The sequence below is a fragment of the Python bivittatus genome, unplaced genomic scaffold, assembly GCF_059951505.1.
Source record: "Python bivittatus isolate LINGU-HERP-01145 unplaced genomic scaffold, Pbiv_v1 ctg000850_np1212, whole genome shotgun sequence".
In the NCBI taxonomy this organism is placed as follows: Eukaryota; Metazoa; Chordata; class Lepidosauria; order Squamata; family Pythonidae; genus Python; species Python bivittatus.
Window position 1 is genome coordinate 33,086,248 of NW_028277112.1, and position 22,374 is coordinate 33,108,621.

At 41.2% G+C, this 22,374-nt stretch overlaps 1 protein-coding gene across 2 annotated transcripts; it reads left to right on the forward strand.

Moving 5' to 3' along the window:
• Window positions 1-4,492: 4,492 nt before the first annotated feature.
• Window positions 4,493-22,136, forward strand: PRXL2C (peroxiredoxin like 2C). Of its 2 annotated transcripts, none has more exons than XM_025167473.2 (6): window positions 4,493-4,881; window positions 5,638-5,706; window positions 8,151-8,204; window positions 10,184-10,289; window positions 12,203-12,334; window positions 21,848-22,136. In XM_025167473.2, exons 1-6 carry the CDS (start codon window positions 4,708-4,710, stop codon window positions 21,877-21,879), a joined length of 567 nt encoding a protein of 188 aa, XP_025023241.2. In that variant the 5' UTR covers window positions 4,493-4,707; the 3' UTR covers window positions 21,880-22,136. The 2 variants fall into 2 exon arrangements, with proteins under 2 accessions (XP_025023241.2, XP_007429555.2); XM_007429493.3 differs by lacking the exon at window positions 21,848-22,136 and adding an exon at window positions 16,655-18,849 and having other exon boundaries at window positions 4,587-4,881.
• Window positions 22,137-22,374: the final 238 nt, after the last annotated feature.

Consider the following 22,374-nt stretch of genomic DNA (forward strand, 5'->3'; position numbering starts at 1 on the left):
CACATTTGGAAATGTTCAATTAACCACTTTATGAATATCACAGACTTCCAAAACAGTGAGCTTAATTTGACACCTTCTTTGGTTTTAAGAAATTTTAAACACTTAAGAATTTAAATTAATATACAATTGGCAAAAAGTTAAAAAAAAAAGGATTTTGATTTAAGACAGTTTTAAATAGACTAGGAGACCAGAGAGATTTGAAATACTGGTCATTTTGCTGTTAGATTTGAAAAACAACTATATAATTAAATAATATGGGAAATGACTGAAATGGAACTAAATCCATATTAGGGACTGAGGCTTGATGAAGGTTGCAAACAGACACTGGAGGGAACTGAAGGACCAGGCAGAAAAGAGTTAAAATGGCTAAGCTGGCTGTAACTTCTTATCTTAAGAAGTTTTTTTGAAAACTGAACTGAGATATTAATGACTAATATCTCAGAAAGAATACAGATTTCAATGGATAAACTTTTAGAAGATGATGAGAAAAACGTTAAAAAACTTGTCTGACATAAACAGAGAATTTGAAGTCATGGAAGGCAACAAAATTGAGATTACCAAAATGGGAATTCAAAAGACAAATCAAGAAGAGGATCTGGACATGGAACAGGTGCAACAAGAAATCCTGGACAATGCCTCTTTATGGGATTTACAAAGTCGGCTGATGAAAGTTTTGAAGACTCCTTTTAAATGCCAAAGCATGATGAAAGATCAAATTCTGTGATGCCATAGGAATGATTCAAAAGTCAAGATTGTGCAGAGCAAAAAGAAGGAATATAAGATTGGACTATTTGACCAGGGATAAACTATTTGTTTGATATTTCTGGTAACTCCTACTGGACTTTTTGCTGAATTAGGACTGAAAAGATCATGATTTCTGGATTGCGTATAGATAAATGTTAGGCTATGGGGAGAAGAGTTTTTTTATATGTAACTTTAAAAGAGGGTGAAATATTACTATATTAGCTTATGCTTGGTGTGATGAAGGATGGAAGCCACTTCTTTATTATTGTCTTTGTTGCCTTTGTCTTTTCTCTTCTTTTTTCTTTTCTTTTTCTTTTTTCTTTTTTCTGCACTTTTGTTTTTCTTTTTTCGTCCAGTTTAATTTGTATTAGTTTTTACTGTGTTTACCAAAAAATTCAATTAAAAAATTTCAAAAAAGAAAGCAACAAATCAAACAATAAAAGACACTGATGTGCAAAAAAAAAAAAAAAAAAAACCTCATGGCAGCAACTGAAAAGGCCCACCGCTGTACTGGTAGTCCTGATTTAGTGACCGTTTGCAGTTATGACAGCGACAAAAGTAACTTTACAACCACTCTTGGCATTTATGACCTTTGCAGGTCTGTAAAGCAAAGGAAAGCTGAAGTAAAATCATAAGCACAGTCAGTGTCACTTAGTGACCGCTTCGCTTAATGACCAAGTTGCTGGTCCCAATTGTGGTTGATAAACAAAGTCTATCTGTAGTCCCTGCTGATGACATTCCTGAGAGAAAGTATTTGGAGGAAGCCCATTTTATCATCCAGAATTGGGAGGCAATCCCAAGGATACTCAGATTAATTGTGCCCAGAAGCCAATTCAGCTCCCAAAGTAGCAGTATGATATGAGTAAACCAAAATGCATTCATAACTACCTGAGCTGCTGCATTGTGAACCAGCTATAACTTCTGTGTGGTCTTTAAGGACAGCCTCATATATAGTACACTGCAGTAGTCCAAATGGGAGAAGAATAGGGCACGATTCATGTGAGGACAGCCTTCTGTCCAGGAGGGATTGTCACTGGCACGCAAGATGAAGCTGTGCAAAGACTCTTCTAGCCCGAACTTCCACCTCCTTCTTGAGCAAGAGCCATGAATCAAAAATGACCCTCAGATTATGAGCCAGTTCTGTATGGGGGAACACAACCCTCTCCAGAACTAAAAAAAGAATCTCTCTGGAATCAGATGGCTTCCAAACCTAAAACCACTCCATCTTGTTTGGACTGAGCCTAACCTATTCCTTCCAGACTCTAATAGCCTCCAGTAACCAGGACAGCACCTTGACTATAACATTTGTTTGGCCTGGAATCAAGATGTAAAGTTGGGTATCATCTGCAGACTGATCGTACTTGGCCCCTGCTGGTTGGTGACCTCACCCAGCAGCTTCATGTAGATGTTAAACAGGAGCACAGAGAGCATCAAGCCCTGCTGTGCCCTCCAACAGAGAGGCCTCGGCCTCCATCTCCCCCCTGGCATCATCACAGATGAAAAATGCCTCTTTAGGAAGAAGAATCAGGGAAAACAGGACCCCCTGCTCTAACCCCATGATCAACATTAAAATGTATACACCTTCACAGAGAAGCTGTCAAGGTTTGGTTCAGTTTTACTGCTCAGTACTTGGCTCCAGTTTCAGTGATGCCAGCCTTGGGTCAAAAGTTCAAATTATTGTCATTCAAAAACCTGCAAATAATTTGATTCAGTCAAGAAATGGAAACTTTTTTAAAAAAAAGTTTCTACACAGTTTGCTGACCAGAAGTGATGGTATTACTGAAGGGAAACATAGTCAAAGCCAATATTTTCATAATGGGATTTACCATTTTAGCAGGAAAAAAAAATATTTTCTATCTGAAAACTGTTTGGGTAGATTTTTTTTACCCCATCCAGGCCTAATTATGAGAATGCAGAACATCCCTAAGGGAGGCAAATACATCTTTTATTAGCATTTCCTGTCAGACAGCCGCATAGTTAGTATTGTTTTTAGCATTCGGGGACATACAGATAAAAAAAAGGAAGGTAAGAAAAAGAAATGGAAACTGATGAGCCATGCAGGATATGTCAGAGAAAATGGAAATCAGAATAAAAATGATAGGGCAGTGTGTTGGCAAGTAGCATCTCCAAAATGAATGTGAAAGCTATTGCTACAATCAGCAAATAGTCTGATTTTTAGAAAGCTGGCTCAGGAGCACAATGCATCTCTGACACCCAGCGGTCAGCCAATAAAGTTGCAGGATATTTTTCCACATCCTCCAACCATCCGTGGCTGCGCTGGAAATCGTTGGTACCAAGTCTGATGACCTCATAAAAGCATCTTTCATTTTTATGTCACAATCCTAGATAGCTTTTCCAAATTAGCATTCTCCAAATATGTTGGGCTACCATGGTCATAATTTCCAGCTGTCAGGGCTACGGCTGCCCTCAGTTATGAGAGCTGTAGCTCAATCTCTCTGGAGAGCTTCAAGTTGAAGACGGACTGTGAATAACCAAAATCAAACTTAGTGGAGCAGGGCTGGGCACCTGTGGCTTTCCAGAAGCTGAACCATAACTCCCTGCAACCCCCATCAGCATGACTAACGGTAAAGCATGCTGGGAGCCAGGGGTGTCCATGGGGTATGATTAAAAAAAGGTCAAGATGATAGCCATGATGGTTAATTGAAGCTCCACCTATTTTTATGTGTGATACACATCAAAAAGGGCAGAGTTCCAGTTGCACCATCATGGCTGCCATCTTCATTTTTACCATATGCTTCAGATGCCTTCTGGGAGCTGTTATCCAGCAATGTCTGGATATTTGGAGGTGGTGTGTGTGTGGCTTCCAATCAGTTATGACTCATTGACAAATCTATGCAGTTTTCTTAGCTACATTTTTAGAAGTGATTTGCCACTGCCTTCTTCTTAGGGCTGAGAGTGACCAGCCCAAAGTCACTTAGCTAACTTCCATGCCTAAGGCAGGACTAAAACTCAGTGTCCTGCCTTCTAGTCCAGCATTTTTAACTACTATACCACAATGGGTCTCACAAAGACCTTTGGATATACAAAAACAGTTTTATGATCAGGCTGCAAGAACCCTGGATCCATTGCAAGGAAATTTACAAGTACAGATTTGTACAAGTGAAGGTTGACAACTTGCAGTTGTTATAAAAACTTGATCAGCCTTATTCTTATCAAGTCCTGAAAGTGATCAATATCAGTGTACCAAATGCCACTTTACTGTGGGAACAAAGACTGTGAAAGATATCTCACAAACAAAATGACTCAAGCTTTGTAGAAGAGTGACACTGTTACTTAGGGCAGGGTTCCTCAACCGTGGCAACTTTAAGATATGTGGACTTCAACTCGCAGAATTCCCCAGCCAACATGGTTGGCTGGGGAATTCTGGGAGTTGAAGTCCACATATCTTAAAGTTGCCAAGGTTGAGGAACACTTACTTAGGGTAATACTAACAATTCTCTGGTGCTATTGAAGGTGATACTAACCAGTTTTAGGAAAGTTTTAGGAAAGACTAATTCAACAGAGGATACGCCCACATGTGTAACATCTTAAAGCTGCCAAGGTTGAGAAACACTGGCTTAGGGTCACCATTCTGAGACGATGTGAGACACGCGCAAATAGCGTTCCTTGAGAGCGCTTCGTCGTCTTCTGTCGCTGTTCCAGAGGGAAAAACTGGAAGAGATCCGGAAAGAAAAGCGACTACGAATGCAACACGGATGACCCTAAAGAATAAAGCCCCACTGTTGGAAAAGCCAACACCCTGCACTTCCCCTATCTGACTTCTCCGGGTGCAAGGAAACTTCCAAAGGCTTGGTTTTTCTCCTCTCCCTCCCTTTAGCGCTTCTGCTGCTTCCACTGGAGGAGGAGCTCATCCCGCAACGGGAAAGAAAACCACTCCCTCAGTATCTGCACATCCCTCTTGGCTCCGTTCGCCGGGATCGGTTTGGGTTGGGCCGTTGCGGCATGGCAGACCCGGTCACAGAGCAGATCGGCGCTCGAACTGATTGGCAGCGCGCCGGGGAGGACCCGGCGGAACTGCGAGACGCCGCCCAGCGCCTGGTGGAGGACGCGGAGGGGAACAGGATCCCCTTTGGGGCTCTTTACAAAGAACAGAAGACGATCGTGATCTTCGTGCGGGTGAGGGAGGCGCCCGGCCTGGCTGCAACACCCCAAACGATTGGGCTGGAGAGTGACATCGCCGTTGCGTTTACATGCCGGGAAAAGTTTAGGCTGAAAGGGCCGAAGGGCTCCACGCAGGGAAAGCAGCCTCCAAGTTGATTGAAAGCTTTCCCGGCTAAGCCTGTGCTACAATATTACCAATCCTCGGCTTGTAAACAGGCAACTAGGATCGCTGTTAGTAAGGTTAGCCCGCTATGATTGACAGCTGAGAGAGCGGACACACAATACTGCAAACTGCATAAGAGGAGGATACTCTGCATGCTGGTTCGGAACTTGGGGTGGGGAGATTTCGCCTGCGCTTCACGCAGCCGCGCGATTTGCGCGTTTAGCGGGCGAGGCCTACTTCCGAATAAGCGTGCGTAGGCTTCGACCACACGCGTCCTGCAAACGCGCGAGGTAATGCTAAGTTACTTGAGCAGTAATTCGGATATGGTTTACACAAAGGCAGAACCAAAGCAACCACATTAAGGCTGCCCTGTAGCTTGTGGCTTAGGATGTTCTGTGAACACACCTCGTTGTAATTTAGTCAGTAAAGTTGGTAAACAAACTGGATCAGCACTGTGTCTGAACGTTGTAGAACATTTAACTTATTTCTTGCTTTGTGATGCCCTGGTGTTTATGAATTCAACACACAGGAGCAAATAGTACAGACTTCAATAAACAGAAGATTATCTTGCAAATGTATGATCTGACCCCCCTGTTGTTTTTTTCCAGCATTTTTTGTGCTATGTCTGTAAAGAATATGTGGAGGATCTGGGCAAAATTCCCAGTAATTTTTTACAAGTAAGTACAAACAAAAGCTATATATAATATGGTTACTAACATAGAAGTTTGCAGTCTCCCTGAAGTTACATACTGTGAATTTGTTTTTATACGTGCTTGTGTTAGAAAAAGAATGATTACCTGGGGTTGTCTATTGAAGTTGACTCCCAAGAAAATACGCCTATATTATAGTCTTAGAAGTGCATGCTCAAGATTGTCAACCTTTGAAACATACTTTTAAGATGCTGGATGTTGATTAATACAGCTTACTGTAGAAGTCATTATTACCAGGTTATACAGATTCGGAGAAAATCCATTAACGTGTGGTTCAGCTGATCATCCACTATGGAAAGTTCATATGTCCTCAAGATGAAGTTCTAGATGCAGCTAATCTCTCCATAAAGAATCATATAATGCTTTGGCTATCTGAAGGCTGAAGTACCTTTGAGGTCAGAAAACCAAATAGAATCTTGAAATATATGGAGCTCCCTTGAAGGCTGTATAGACTTTGGGATCAGGTATATGGAAGATACTTACAGCTACATGTCTCCTTGTCAGTTTATAGAACACTTAATTTTTAAAGGCCTAAATGACTTGGGAACCATTAGAGGGTTTAAAGGTTGGCTTTTCCCATAGGAATCTCAGATCTTTCTCAAAGTTGCCCTGCCTTGGAGGTTAGATAGATGATAGGATGAGGCTATTTCAGTTTTGCCATTTGGCTCTGAGATGTTCTGCAAAGCAGGTAGCTGATAACTTTTCATTGCTAGCTAAACTCTGGGTCTTTTAGATGTTCTGACATACTGTATATTTGAAAACATTGCTTAGCCATTCCTATTACTTCTTATTGTTTTACAGCAATGTTGGTGATTTTAAACTCCTTGATAAGCCACTAGGAATACCTTTAAACAAAGAAAGCTAAGATCCCAAAATATCTTAAAAGTTAATAGTGTAATACAGCTGAGAAGTATACACTAAATAAGGATGGATGGATGGATGGATGGATGGATGGATGGATGGATGGATGGATAAATAGATGATAGATAGATGTCACTTTATTTTATTTTATTTTAATCTACTTCTATCTTAGAATTTTAGTTCAGTGTCTTAGTTTTAGACAAATGACTTTCTGTTTCTTAGTTCTAGAGATGTAGCTTACACTGGTAATAATAATGACAATAATATTTTGTATTATTCCTATAGCTTGTGTTTTATATCTGGTCCTCCTCCTCTTACTTTTAAACGGTTTGTTAATTGTTTTGTTTTATATTGGTCTTTGACCGAAATAAACTTTGACTTGACTTGACAACTCAGAAGTGGCAGAATAAACACTGCAGAAGGCCCTATCCACTTCCTCAGGACTCAGAAACTCAAAATGATTGCAGATCACATCACAAGACCAGGCCCCGGTAACCTCCACTGGAACTGTTCAGCTGGGGTCCTATAGTAAATGTTATTAATGCTATCTCAAATTTTTACAGCCTCTAGCATTAGCAACAATGATGCACTGTGATTTTGTCATGGGGATGTTGATTTAATTATCACTAAATGGCTAACATTCAAATAAATATTCTAAAATATTAATAGTGTAATCAATAACATTATGCAATTAACTCTGTGATCCAAAAATATTTCTATCAGCATATCTATCTCCACTAATGAAAATTCGTTGTAAATTCCTAGAACACCATTAATGTTTGGGGCAGTGTTTCTCACTTGGCAACTCTAAGATGTGTGGACTTCAACTCCCAGAACTTCTCTTGCTGGCCGGGGAATTCTAGGAGTTGAAGTCCACACATCTTTAAGCTGCCAAGTTTGAGAAACACTGGTTTAGGGACATGGGCTGGACTAGGTTACTGGGTTAACTCATTGTCTGGGTTTGCACAATTCATTGGATTACAAACTAACCACAGAAGCTAAGTTCGTACAGTCTGCCATGCCAAACAAATATTCTACCCAAATTTAACTCTAAGGTAACTTAATATATTATACATTGTACAAGACAATGCAGGCATTAGGTCTTTAATTACATGATGCATGAGCTGCTATGGACTCCAAACGTCTAGTGTTACTGTACAAAACAGGCAGGGTTTGCCTCAACAGAACACTTCATACTGAAAAAGTAATTTGTTCTGCCCTCTGTTGTCAAGACATTGATGTGGGAACCCATTGCTTTTTGTTAAAAGGGGCTTCCGGTGCTTTTCTCAGCCAGAAATGGGCTGCTGCATATGTACAGAAGCTCATTTCCTGTAGCAAGCTGATACAGCTGTTCCACTCTGTTATTTAAAAGTGGAGGCCATGCCATTTTATGAAGCTGCTTTAAAGGAAGGGAGCCCAAGCTTTTTTTAAAGCAAAAATTGCTTCAAAGATTTGCACAAATCTGATTTTTAGTCTTGCATAGAGCTTGAATTGTTAAGTGTTGGTGAGCAGTACTAAGGTTGATATTCTGTCTGTTTTTCTTCTTTTAGGATGCAAATGTTAGACTTGTGGTTATTGGGCAATCAGCACACCATCATATTAAAGTAAGTTCAAGTGAAAATCCAGTATCTTCTGTTGATGTAGTTCTAAATGCAGCTCTTTTGCTTCAGTCTTTGCACTTTTAAGCATATCCACCCATAAACACATTCACTCATATATATGTACATGCGTGCATATCCCAATACAGATAGTCCTTGACTTATGACCACAATTGGGACCAGAATTTCCATCATTAAGCGATGAGATTGTAAAGCAAGATGTCACATGACCACACTGCTTAGTGATGGCAATCCTGGCACTCCCCATTGCGTTGTTAAGCAAATTCCACCAGTCATTAGCTGAGGACCCACCCCAGTCCAAGTCATTCCAGGCTTGGTCCCTCCAAGCCTTGAGCCTCAGTAAGGTAAGGGACTGCTTCCAACTCCACCCACCTGCATATCTCTCCCCACCTCTGCCTTTTGGCCACCCTGCACCCTGCCTTGCAGGGCACCAAGCAGCTCCAGAACTAGCAGGCTCTGGGGCTGCTTGCCGCGCGGCAGCTTAGTGGTTTCTTGGCCCTCCTTCCCTCCTTTGCTCACTCACGTGCACTAGCACCCTCCACCCCTTCGCATGGATGCACTACGCCCTCCCTCCTGCCTTTGCTCACTTGCACACACCAACACCCTCCTTCCCCTTTGCTCATGCACATGCATGCACTACACCTTCTTTCCCTCCTTCACTCACTCGCACACCCCAGCACCCTCCTTCCCCCTTCGCTCACTTGCACACCCCAGCACCCTCCTTCCCCCTTCGCTCGCTTGCACACATCAGCACCCTCCTTCCCCTTTGCTCACTCGCATGCACTACGCCTTCTTTCCCTTCTTCACTCATTCGCACACCCCAGCACCCTCCTTCCCCCTTTGCTTGCTTGCACACCCCAGCACTCTTCTTCCCCTTCGCTCACTTGCACACACCACCCTCCTTCCCCTTTGCTCACTCACATGCATGCACTATGCCGCCTTTCCCTCCTTCACTCACTCGCACACCCCAGCACCCTCCTTCCCCCTTCGCTCGCTTGCACACACCAGCACCCTCTTTCCCCTTTGCTCACTCACATGCATGCACTACGCCTTCTTTCCCTTCTTCACTCACTCGCACACCCCAGCACCCTCCTTCCCCCTTCACTCGCTTGCACACACCAGCACCCTCCTTCCCCCTTCGCTCGCTTACACACACCAGCACTCTCCTTCCCCCTTCACTCGCACACACCAGCACCCTCCTTCCCCTTTGCTCACTCACATGCATGCACTACGCCTTCTTTCCTTCCTTCACTCACTCGCACACCCCAGCACCCTCTTTCCCTCCTTTGCTTGCTTGCACATACCAGTGTCCTGGAGTGATGGAGGAAGGAGGGTGCAGTGCAGGTGTGCATGCATGCAAGCAAGCGAAGGGGCAATGAGGTCACTGATGTGTGTGAGTGAGCCAAAGGGGAAGGAGGGTGCAGTGCATGTAAGCAAAGGGGGGAAGGAGGGTGCTGTGTGTTCAAGCAAAGAAAAGCTGTGGTGGGTGGAAGGGACTTACCCCAGTGACTTGCGACCTCCCCTGCCAGCTTCCCCATTGACTTTGCTTGTGGGAAGCCGGCAGGGAAGGTTGCACATGGTGATCACATGATCGCAGGGTGCTTGGCAACCGGTTGTAAATGTGAACGGGTTGCCAAGCACCCAGATCGTGATCACGTGGGCATTACAACAGCTGTGACTACCTGTATAAATAAGACTGCTTAAATAAAATAGGCACTGAATCTACTTTGAAGGCTTCCTTCCAGGTCGCTTGGAAATTATCCCCATTCATTTTAGTAGGACATACTTCCATTATATGTGCTTAGAGTTGCCAAAGCCCAGATTAAATATGTTTAATTGGAAGAAAATCCCACTCAGTGGAATGGGACTTAATTAAAAGTAGGGGTGACCAGAATTGCACCATTGGCTTTCAAAAATAGAACTGCATTGTGTATTACACTGATACTTACATCTGTCGTTTGCAGCCATTTTGTAATCTGACAGGTTATCATCATGAAATGTATGTAGATCCTGGAAGAGAAATTTATAGCATCCTTGGCATGAAAAGTGGGGAAGCCTCCAGCTCTGTAGGTGGGTTGTACTACTGACTTTCGGTATCAGAAACTACCAATAGATGTTTATCTAATGATGTGTAAACTGAAAGCTGATTCTTTTAAATAAAAAATCAAGAATGCCATTCAGATCTCATACGATTATAGAGTTGGAAGGGGCCATGTTGGCCATTGTATAACCCACTGCTCAGTGCAGGAATCCAAATGAAAGAATCTCAATCAGATGGTTGTCTAGCCTCTACTAGAAAGCATCTGTTGAAGGAAAGCTCACCACATCCCTTAGAAGTTTGTTGCTCTGCCAAACTGCTCTTATTGTAACCCTGCTTTCCTGTAAGCTAAGCTTAAGAAACTGTGCCCTGGATTCTGGAATGAACAGGTTCTATTGATCTATTTTGAGAAATTTGAAGACTGCTATCATGCCCTCCCTTAGTCATCTTTTCTCAAGACTGAGCTTGCCCAACTCCTTCAATCTCTTTCCATAGGGCTTAGCTTGATCATCTTCACTGCCTTTGAACCTGTTCAGATATCTCTAAATCCTTAAAGTGTGGTGCCCAGAGCTGGTCTGGTCTGAGCAAAACAAAATAGAATGGAACGTGGAATACAACTACATTTCACTGTTGGTTCATATTCGGTTAGCAATCAACTACCAATATCTTTTTCTCCAGATAGCCAATCAAACCTTCCTTTAAGGTACTTTGCCAGATGCTTTGCTGAAGTCAGAGATATACAGTGTCTACAGTGTTCCCACAGTCTATGAAGAAAGTTACCCAATCAAAATATGAGGCAAGATTTGTTATTGACTGATCTGTACTTTGCTGTCAATCCTAGTGAAGTGAATCACACGTTAAAAAAAAAGGTTTGTTTAACCATGGTTTGCTTAATAAGCCATAGTGATTGGGTTACACAGCACACTAAACTGAACTCATGGCTTAGCTTGAAATGTGAACTTAGCCAACTGTAGTTTCTTCAGTATACCATAGTTAGTAGCAAATAATAGCTTAGTGTGATACAGTATGTACACCAGGTCAATAACACAATTAACAAAAAAGTGCTTTGTGTTGAGAGGAACTTATGAACAAAAGTAATAGTCACTCTTTGAGTGAGATGGGCGGTGACTAAATTTGAAATATAAATAAATAAATAAACAGTTGTGGATTCCTGTCCTATTAGTGTATAGACCGCAGGTTTGTGGAATTAATAGAGTTCACAGGAAAGAACTAAGATAAGTTCTTCGTATATTACTTTATTCATCACTATATAGGTATAGAATTCTTTTGCAGAAATAATTCTAGAAAATGCACCATATGAAAAAAGCTGTGGTCCTATAGATGTATTTTATTTCATGGACTTAGTTCTAAGGAAACTTTTAACCTTGCATTTTGAAACTACAGGTTGTATAGAAAGAAAAATATGTTTCTGATGGGTTATGGAAATGGGAAATCGTGCTTTTGCTTTGGCCTCAATTTTAATCTGCCTTTTGGTTCTCTAATTTTTCCTCCTGTTATTGCTTACCACTCTCTTCATTTTATTTTATTTGCAACCCACAAATCCATTTTACTCTTCACTCATTCAATATAGATCCACCATCTCTTTTTCTTCATCCCAATTTCTTTTCCTCTCAGTTACCCTCATTTTTGCTGACCTCTTCCATTAGCATCAGACTTTGATTCAAACCTGAATACATTCTCTAACTGTGGAAAATCCCAGGCAGTGCAAAATCATGCAGAAATGTTTCCCACGTAGCATGTACTAGATTCTGAGGTACTTTGACCCAAAGCACATTTCTTTGCTTTGCACTTAAGTCTGATGATTTCAGTGAAATTACTTGCCAGTAACTGCCCATAGGATGGTAGTCTAAAATATTCATTATGCCAACAGAGCTAATATATGCTTTTTGCCAAATAAACTACTTCTTCTGTTTTCATTCTTCAGTGCTCAGCCCTCATGTTAAATCCAGTTTGCTATTAGGAAGTGTTAAAAGCATGTGGAGGGCAATGGCAAGCCCTGCGTTTGATTTTCAGGGTGATCCAGCTCAGCAGGGAGGCACTTTCATTTTGGGACCAGGTAAGGTCACTATAAACTTACAGCTTTTTGTTAGCTAGACAATCTGTTTTATAGTCGTCAAAGCATAAGGCATATGAGTTTAAGTCCTGGTAAAGGGTTGAATATGATATATATAAGACCTAACTTAAAGGGGCTACCTTTGCCTGATGAGGTCCAACAAAAAAGAAGCTGGTCAGTAATGAATATAGCCACTGTAATTCTAGCTACCTTGATGCCATGAACAGGGAGGAGGTGTGCAATGATTGTTTGTGAGATCTTAGCTGTGTCCAGAAGCACTATCATGGAGGTGGTATGATGCCTGTGTTACATTAGGACTTAGGGACACAATGAAGTTGCTGCTGGTGTACTGACTGCACTGCTCCCCAGTAGCAGTTCTCAATCTCGTTTTGTGACTGTTGGTAGAACCCTCCCAAGACTTTTATGGCTCAGGAACTTTAACTTTCGTGTCCTGTTGGGAGAGTCAAGATGGACTCAGGGGTTCATGATAACTATGGGTCTGTCCTGGGTGATCTAGGCTCTAAAAATACAAGCAGGCACATCTTGGAAGGGCCATTAGCTCAGAGCAGAGGCCATGTGATCTAGTAATGGAAGACATTGTGATCAGTCCATTCTTGTGGTCAGGATACTTTCTGGTCTGTATGCACATCGCTGGGATGCTGAACTTCATATGAGCTATGGACAGGCTAAGAATATCCACCCAAGTGCCTAAAGGACTCTCTGGGTCTTTGCAGGACACTTGGAGAGTTCTCCAGTTATTATTGTAAGCAGTTCTGCTATGCATTCAACAGATCTCTGGAGTTGGCAAGGACACTGGATTAGATTATCCTCTGGCAACCTTTCATCCCCCACAGATCCCAGTAGACTCCTTGGTTTTCCTAGGAGCTTTGGGAAGTTAAGCAGGTAAAGAGATGCCTACTACAGTGGTCAAGAAGGATGAAGGGTGAACGTGACCATGCATGATTACGTACTCATATTCAGGAGTATACCAAAGCAATAAGAGTGACAAAGTGTGGATACTCCTATTGTATCTACAGATTCAGGTCCAGCAGGTGTTTTCAAGGTTACCCATTCCTTTATGCAGGTGACAATGAGAAGCTCCTGTAGGCTACTATGAGATTTTTGCAAGGTATTTTGCAGATAAAATAGCTTGCATTTGCTCAGAGCTGGACTCACTGGGCATGGCTTAGTGAGGTGGCTCAGATAACGTCTGCTGAAGTTAGCTGGTTTTTTTTTTTTTATCTTATGGAAGCTGAGGAAGCAGAAAGCACCCTTTGTGGCTCTGCCGCCTTCAAGATGGACCCATGCCCTGCCTGGATGATTCGTATGGCTGGACAGAGTGTGTGTGATTAGATTTGAAAGTTGGTTAATACTTCTGTGAGGGAAGGCAGTAGTGCCATCAGTTTTGAAAGAGAAGGCAGTGCCTCCTCTGATCCAAATGACTTTGATAACTGCTGACCAAAATCCAACATTCCCTTCTTGTAGAAGTTCCTGAAAAAGTTGGTGGAACTTTAGTTGCAAAGAATTCTAGAGGAAACAGATTTTCTAGATTCTTTTCAGGAAACAGCACTGTTGTTTTTGTGAATTACCTTTGTTGGGGGCTGGAGGGAGGGAATGCGCCCTTCCTCATCCTGTTAGACCTCTCAGTAGCCTTTCATACTGTCATTCCTGGTATCCTTGTAGAGTGCCTGCAAAGATTGGGGTTTGGAGATGCTCTTTTGCAATGGTTCTGTTCCTTCCTTAGCAAGCAGCTTCAGTTGGTACAGTATGCATGGAGGAAGAGACAGTCATTTCTTTTGGGTTGTCATAGGGCTCTTTCCTCTCCTCTGTGCTATTTAACATCTACGTGAAGCTGTTGAGAAAGGTCATCCATCAGTTTGGGTAGATATATCATCCCTATGTTCCTGGTTTTGAACTGAACATTGTCATCCCACTTGGAGCCATGGATGTTGTAGAAATACTGACTCAGTGTATAGAGGCTGCGAGGATCAAAACAAGCGTAGATTAAATCCCTGCAAGGCAAAATTGCTGTTGATTAGTGATAGTCCTGGCTTCAGCTGTAGTTCTTGATAGATTCATGCTTCTCCTTTCTGGACTCATGGCTCCTTCTGGAGCAGGTAGAAGCCATGGCTGTTCAACAATTGCTGGCTTATCTGGTTTAGAACACCTTGCCAATGACACTCTTGGTACCTCATGATTATATTACTGCAACACACTCTACATGAGGCTGCCTGGAACAATGACCTACATGCTTCAGTTGATTCAAAGTGCAGCAGTCTGTCTGCTAACCAAAGGTAGCAGATTTAGCCACCTAACATGTAACACAGATCCTGCATTGATTACTGATTTGTTTCCAGGTTCAGTTCAGAGTGCTGGTTGTCATTTTTAAAGCCTTACCTGGACCATCTTTCCCATTAAGATTCTTGCAGGGCCATTTTACTGAGAATCCCCATCCCATGTGAATTCAAGGGAGTAGGGGCCTAACCACATGTCTTCTTTATAATGGCCCCCATGATTTGGAAACCTGGTCCCCTGAAATACAAAATGCCCTTACTGTACTCTTCTTTCTTTTTACAAATGGCTTGACCCAGCAGTTCTACCAAGTGCTTGGGGCCTAATGGTCTGCAGGCTGCCTTTGATTAGTAGTTGTTTGTTTCTCTTTTATTATATGTATGTTCTTGTTTTGTTTTTTAATTTGTTTCCACTTTTTACTAATCCTTAGATACGCATTCTACTACTGAGATAAATAGCATTTAATGGGAGGAAGGGAAATGAAAGTGAGACTGTACTAAGATTTCCAGTGGATCTTGCTTCTGCCTTTGTTGATTGCTGCAGTCTTACTGCTTTCTAAGTCTATAGGACACAATTTCCCTTACTAAACTTGAGCATCTCTTGATAAGACTATTTCATCCAAGTATGGCTTCCTGCTTACAGTGAAATAGATTAGATTACTAGTAGTATTAACTTTAATTTATGAGTGTGTAATTCCATACTAAAATTATGCCAACTGCAAGGCTATCGGATATGACCAACACTCAATTATGCCAGCAGAATTCTGAGCCACAAAGTCTATGTTGATGTCATTTCCCTGGATAATCTACTAGAACACTATTAGTGCTGCTGTTGGCTGGAAAGGATATACCAGTGGAACAGATATAAAATGGTAGCTTATGAGTAAGACAGAGAACATCACAGGTAGTCCTCACTTACTAACCACAATTGGGACTGGCAACTCTGTCACTAAGCAACATGGCTGTAAATTGAAAAGTCACATGACCATGCCCGACTTATGACGACAGTTTGTCAGTTCCGAATCATTGCGGGTATTTAAGTGCAGTATCACGTGACCACAACTTGCAGCTTCCTGCTGTTTTTGCCATTGACTTGGCTTGTCAGAAGCTGGCTGTGAAGGATGCAAATGGCGATCACGTGACCATGGGATGCTGCAACCATTATAAATGCGTGCCAGTTGCCAAGCACCCGTTGCCAAGATCACATGACTGCAGTAACACTGCAGGGATGCTGCAACAGCCACAACTTCGAGGACCAGTTGTAAGTCTCCTTTTTCAGCGCTGTTGTAACTTCAAATGGTTGCTGAACAAGTAGTCAGAAAGTGAGGACCACCTGAAAGTTCCATATTTTATAACCTCTGCCATCATTCTTCTGCCACTAATTTACCTACTCCCACTTAATATTGGCTCAAGACTTTGTAGTGTGGGGAGGTTAGTGGTGGTGGTAGGGGCTCTCCCTAATAAATTGGTTTCTTCTGTGTTTGAGTTGCACATGGACACAGGTTTTTCAGTGACTTAGCTGGTGAATTTTCATCAGTCAGAATGTTCTACTTTCATTCTTGGCTAATGGTCAAACAGGTGGCAGAACCTAAATGATTTGGGCTGATTTTAAAAATCTAAGCAAGGTATGATCTAGTTAATACTTGGATAGGAGACTACCAGGAACCTCTGAGGCTAAAAAGGGAAACTGAAAAAAATCATCCCAGAAGAAGGCAAATCACTTCTGTATGTGCACGCACACGCAAGAGGACTACATATCTGTAGTTATCAGGAGACAAGTTCTATTTGAGAGTTTTTACCTTTTTTAAAATTTTATCACAACCAATTCAATTACCTTTATATTGATGTAGCAACAGCTCCTTTTTATCCTTACTCCCAAGCATAACAATAGGATTTCTTGATGAAAGGGGTGTTTTGTCCAGTTTCAGTACTCAAGGAACATAGTCCATATAGGCCAGATAACATGCAGATGCTGAACTAATGTTTTGTGGAGATAAAGGTGTTAATATTGTTTGTTTCCCATTTGTTCCAGGTAATGAAATACACTTTATGCACCTTGACCAAAACAGGTTGGACCATGTTCCCATTAATACTCTTCTGCAGCTTGCTGGAGTTCAAACAGTAGATTTTACCTACAGATCTCAGGTTATTGATGTATGACTTTTCAGAAGAAAAATTTGGCTGCCAAGAAGTGATATATATCAACAGTCCATTGTGGTAATTCACCCATAATGAGGTTACTGTAAATTAATAAAATAGAAATAGTTCCAGAATAGATGAATTAAAAAAAAAAAGGTCTTTAAACTTAATATTGTGGCCAGAATACAATAGCTCACTTAACAAGAAAACAAGCCATTAAACCTGCTGCACAAAAATAATGATTTTATGGAGGATTTATTTCAATCACACTATATCACTTAAAATTTAACTGTTTTGTTTCAGTGATTGAAATGTATGGACAACATCAGTATTTAATAAAAAAAAAAAAAAAGACCTCAGATCGAAACAAACCTGCAAATTTCAATTGTCTGTAATTGCTTTCTTGGGAGGCAAAGTAGTATGAATGTTGGCCTGAACTCTGTAAGCTAGAGGTTAACTGGGGAAAAGTGCTTAGAGAATTAATTTCATGGCAAACTCCTGACTGTGTAATCTTTATTTTTAGGCATGACATCCCACCAATCTTGAATTAAAAGTTACCTGCATATTTTTCTGCAGTATTTTGTTGAGGTACATGCAAAAGAACAATCAGTGTTGCACTCAGTAATGCAAATGTTTTGGATTATAGTTTTCACACTTTTGCTCTCTTTGATCCTCAGAGTTCAAAAGAGGAAAGTTCAATCACATATTGCAGAGGTGGGAAAATCATAGCCATGCAAATGCTGTTGAACTACAGTTAACCAGAATTCCTCAGCAATGATAATAGGAGTTCTAGAAACATTGACTAAACTATAATTATGAAGAATCTATAGAGGACCATAGATTCTCCACCTTTGATACCCTAAGATAATTTATGAGGACATAAAGAAAAACTTGCAAAATTGAATATGCAAAATGTGTATAATATGTAGATCTAGTGTTTTATTTAGCCTGACATTGGCGATGATGTAAGGGCAAAACACATATACAGTGGAATCTCGGGTTACAATCTTAATCCGTTCTGTGACTCTGGTCGCAACCCGATTTGGTCGCAACCCGAAGCAAATTTTCCCATAAGGTTCAATGTAATTACCGTTAATCCGTTCCGGCGTCCGCGGACCACGCGTCAGGGGCAGAAAAACGGCTGCGGACCATGCGGCAGGGCAGAAAAACGGCCACGGACCACGTGGAACGGGCAGAAAAATGGCCGTGGACCACGTGGAACAGGCGGAAAATGGCCGCGGACCACATGTCACGGCGGAAAATGGACGCGGATCCGGTTCGTAACCCAAGGCGGGGTTCGTAACCCGAGGTAAATTTTTGCGGCCGGAGCTGGTCACAACCCGAAAAGTTCATTAGCAGAGGCGTTTGTAACCCAAGGTACCACTGTATATACATGTGTTCTGTAACTAGCAATTTTCATAGCTGCCAACTACTTTAGCCAGACATAGATTTTATTAAAATATTATTTTTTTCAATATGTTATAATCCTCCCACCCCAGAAAAAAACCCTAGCAACAGTCAAATTTTAACAAGGGACTTTTAGCCTAAGAATTTTCTCTAACAACATATTTTATGTAATTTAGCCTTTACCAAGTAGTAAATTGGTAAAGGCTAAATTACACAAGGGACATGATCAGGTTCATACACACTAAAAAATGTTGGTGGCCCCAGCGGTAAATCGTGGGTTAATTTGAGCTATTGTTTACAATACCATTATTCCAGACAATCCCCGAATGCCCTACCTAAGGATTAATTTCCATGAGGCTTGATAGTTTATTCATTTCTTGGGTTCTGCTTTATGTTCTGCTTTATATTTTCCCAATAACAACCCTTTGCAATAGATTGGGCTGAGAGACAATGACTTCCATGGCTGAAGATGGACTAGATTCTGGGTCTCCCAGCTTCTGGCCCAATACCTTAACCACTACACCATATTGACTCTCTTCTGAAGTTTGAGCAATAAAAATAAGATTTGATCTTTATTCCCAAATTATGTGCTTTATCATTTAATGTGCAATCCCATCTAGAACAGATAATTTTGTCACTAATTAGACATTTTCTATCAATGGCACCTCACCATATACATTTTAAAAGTTAGTCTATTCTTTATAAAAAGAAATTGTGTCTATTCTTTATATCTTGTTTAAATAGCTCACTGGGTGACCGCTGACCTGCTCTGGACTTGGAAGCCAAGCAGGGTTGAACCTGGATAGCACTTGGATGGGAGACTCCTAGGGAATATTGAAAAGTTGGGAAACAATGCTGAAAAAAGCAATGGCAAACACTTCTGCATTGTTGCCGAGAAACTACATAGCCATATCTATAATGTCCCCAGAGATCAAGCCTTTACATGTTTAATAACTTTGATAGAAAAGAAACAAAGCATAATTGCCAGATGACCTCACATTACAATTTCAGGTAGAAGTTCAAAGATTGATTGATTGATTGATTGATTGATTGATTATGTGCCATCAAGTTGGTGTCAAATCTTAGTGACGACATAGATAGCTTTTCTCCAGGAAGATCTGCCCCCAGTCTGGCCCATCAGGTCTTCCAATGGTGCCCCCATCGCCACTGTAACTGAGACCATTCTCCTTGCTGCTAGTCATCATCGTTTTCTCTTTCCTTCCACCTTTCCCATCATTAGAGAGTTCTCCAAGGAGCTAGGTCTTTGCATAATGTGTCCAAAGTAGGATAATTTGAGCCTGGTCATTTGTGCCTTGAATGAAAACTCTAGGTTGACTTGTTTGATGATCTGTTTGTTATCTTGGCTGTCCATGTTATTCTCAGGAGGTTTCTCATGAGGACAATGAGATGTTCTGGGATTCCCATTTTTCTAAGCACATTCCACAACTTGACAAGATCAACACAATCCAAGGCGCTTCTATAATCAATGAAGCACATATTGACTTTTTTTCCTCAATTATCCAGTGTGCATCAGCAATAATATGTCTTGTCCCTCTGCCTTTTCTAAAGCCAGCTTGAACATCTGGCATCCTTTTTCCCATGTAGGGCTCTAATCTGCATTGGATGATCCTAAGCATTATTTTGCTAGTGTGTGAAATTAAGGATATTATATTATAGTTTGCACACTCTGTTAAGTTTCTCTCTCTGTCTCTCCCTCCCTCCCTCCCTGCCTCTCTCTCTCTTTCTCATATTGGAATGTAGATTGACCTCTTCCAACCTATTAACCACTGTATTGTTCTCCAGGTTTGCTGGCACAGCTTGGTTAGAACCTTTACTGATTCTTCTTCTGTTGCTTGCCATATTTCTGTGGATATTTCATCAGTTCCTGTAGCCTTCCAACTTGGTAATGATCACACTGCTCATCTAACTTTATCTTCGAGTCCTAGAAGTTTTTTTAAGTAGGGAATATCTTCTGAGTTATCTTGGATGTTGACATCTCTACTATACAGTATTTCAATACATTCCTTCCATCTTTCTTTGATATTTATTGAATCAGTTACTATCTGTCCATTGACATTCTTAAGCATACCAATTCAAGGTTAGAACCTTCTTCTTTCGGAAATCTTTTGAAAGACTTTCCTTATTTTTCCATGTTTGATTCCATCTTCGATGTCTTTACAGAAATTGTTGTAATACTGCTTCTTGTCTCTTCTAATAGTTCTCTGAAACTCTTTGTTAAGTTCCTTCCTGAGATTTTTGTCTTTCTTGGCTCAGACTTCTCTTCTCTTTTTGGCAATTTCCACAGTTTGTTCTGACATCTAGTTTGCCTTTTTCTCTTTCTTCTTTTTGGCAGTCTTTTTTTACATTCATCCTTAACAACTTATTTAAGTTCACTCCATAATTCCTCTGGTTCTCTATCAATGAGCTTCAGGACTTCAAAGCAATTCCTCATGTTCTCCTTGAAAATGATGGGTATACGCTCAAGATCATATTGTGGAAACTGGTTGGCTTTCTCTTCCTTCTTTAGCTTAACTTGGAATTTGTACATGAGCAGTTCATAATCTGTTCCATAGTCAGCACCTGGCCATGTCTTTGATGCTTTAATTGAGCTCTTCCACCTCTTTTTAGCAGTAATATAGTCAATTTGATTTCTGTGTTCTCCATCTGGTGATGTCCATGTATAGAGACATCATTTTGGTTGTTTGAAGATAGTGTTAGCTATGAAGAAATCATCGGAGTGGCAAAAATTGATGTCATTCTTCTGCTTCATTTTGGTTTCTTAAGCCATACTACAGTATCCAACTACATTTTCCTCTTTAATCTTTTCAGCTTTGGCATTCATGTCTCCATTCATAAGCAGCACATCTTGCTTGCATGTTCTGTCAGTTTCAAATTGAACTTGATCATAAAAATCATCAACCTCCTCTTCATCTGCATCACTGGTTAGAGCATAAACTTGTATTATTGTCACATTAAAGGTTGTCCACAAAGTCTAATTGATATTATTCAGTCATTGATTGCATTGTAGCCAAATACTACAATGGTACAGTATTCTTACTATACCCTTCCTAACTATAAAAGCAATACCTTTCTTATCCAGTCCTAGTCCACCTCAATTCGCTGATGCCTAAGATGTCCATTTGTAGTCTTTTCATTTCGACTTTCACCGTGTTGAGCTTTCCTGTGTTTGCACTTTTTACGTTCCATGTTCCCATTGTAATTCTGTCCTTGCAGCTTTGGATTTTCTTTTCCTGTATGGCAACATCAGCAACTAGACATCCCAAAGGCTTTAATCTAGCCATATCATAAACAGCATTAGTACTCTGAAAGATCCTTAGCTCTTCCCCAGTAGCATGTTGAGTCCCATCCAACCTGAGGGGCCCATCATCCAGCACTATATCATAAGTCATTTTATATTTTCTTCCCATATGGTTTTCTTGGTAAAAATGCAGGAGTGGTTTACCATTGCCTTTTCCCGCACAGTATGAAATTATGCCTTCGCTATTGTCACTAAAATGACCATTTGCCTACAGCATCTTCCTATATCGCTGCTGCCCAATATAGCTATCTGCTTGCTTTAGCTGGGCAGCTGGGATGACCTTTATACTTTGGGTAAGCCTTCTAGGAACATATGCTCTTGGCATACACTCCCAACATTTTCTTCACTCATCCCTCCCAGGAACACCTCCCACCCCCCACCCGCCACGATGAGGCAGCACAACAGGACTGGAGGGACGGGAGTTAAAAGATACAAGGGACGAAATAAAGATGGCATAACATCAGTGCTATGTCACATGGCAGTACTCCAATCAGTACCACCACTGGAACATCTTGCAGGCCTGAACAGAATGCCTTTCTGCAACTGATTGGAAAGCTCTGTGACCAAGAATATAAAAGCAACTTACAGGATTGAGAGTTCGTGGGATAACCAAGATGCAGATGCCAGACCTGCTTTTGGGAAAACACGGCTAAGGGTAAGGTATGACTGATCACTGTTGTGACTGGCCAGTCAGGCACTTGAATGCTGTACGATATAAATTTCACAGGCAACCACTTGTTTTTCCTGATCTTTCGGCTGCATTCCCCACATGTGACCTTCCTATATGGAAGTACCCCTCACAAAATTCTGTGGGATACATCCATACAGGCTGAATTACACTGCAAGACGTGTTAACTTTTTAAGATTTAGCATGATTCCTTTTTGTT

Bases quoted from the DNA above. Each gene is read 5' to 3' on its own strand.
- PRXL2C (XM_007429493.3), top strand. From the start codon at position 4,708: ATGGCAGACCCGGTCACAGAGCAGATCGGCGCTCGAACTGATTGGCAG. The intron at 8,205-10,183 runs GTAAGTTCAAGT...TGTCGTTTGCAG, and splicing joins CAGCACACCATCATATTAAA to CCATTTTGTAATCTGACAGG. The intron at 10,290-12,202 runs GTGGGTTGTACT...TTCATTCTTCAG, and splicing joins GGAAGCCTCCAGCTCTGTAG to TGCTCAGCCCTCATGTTAAA.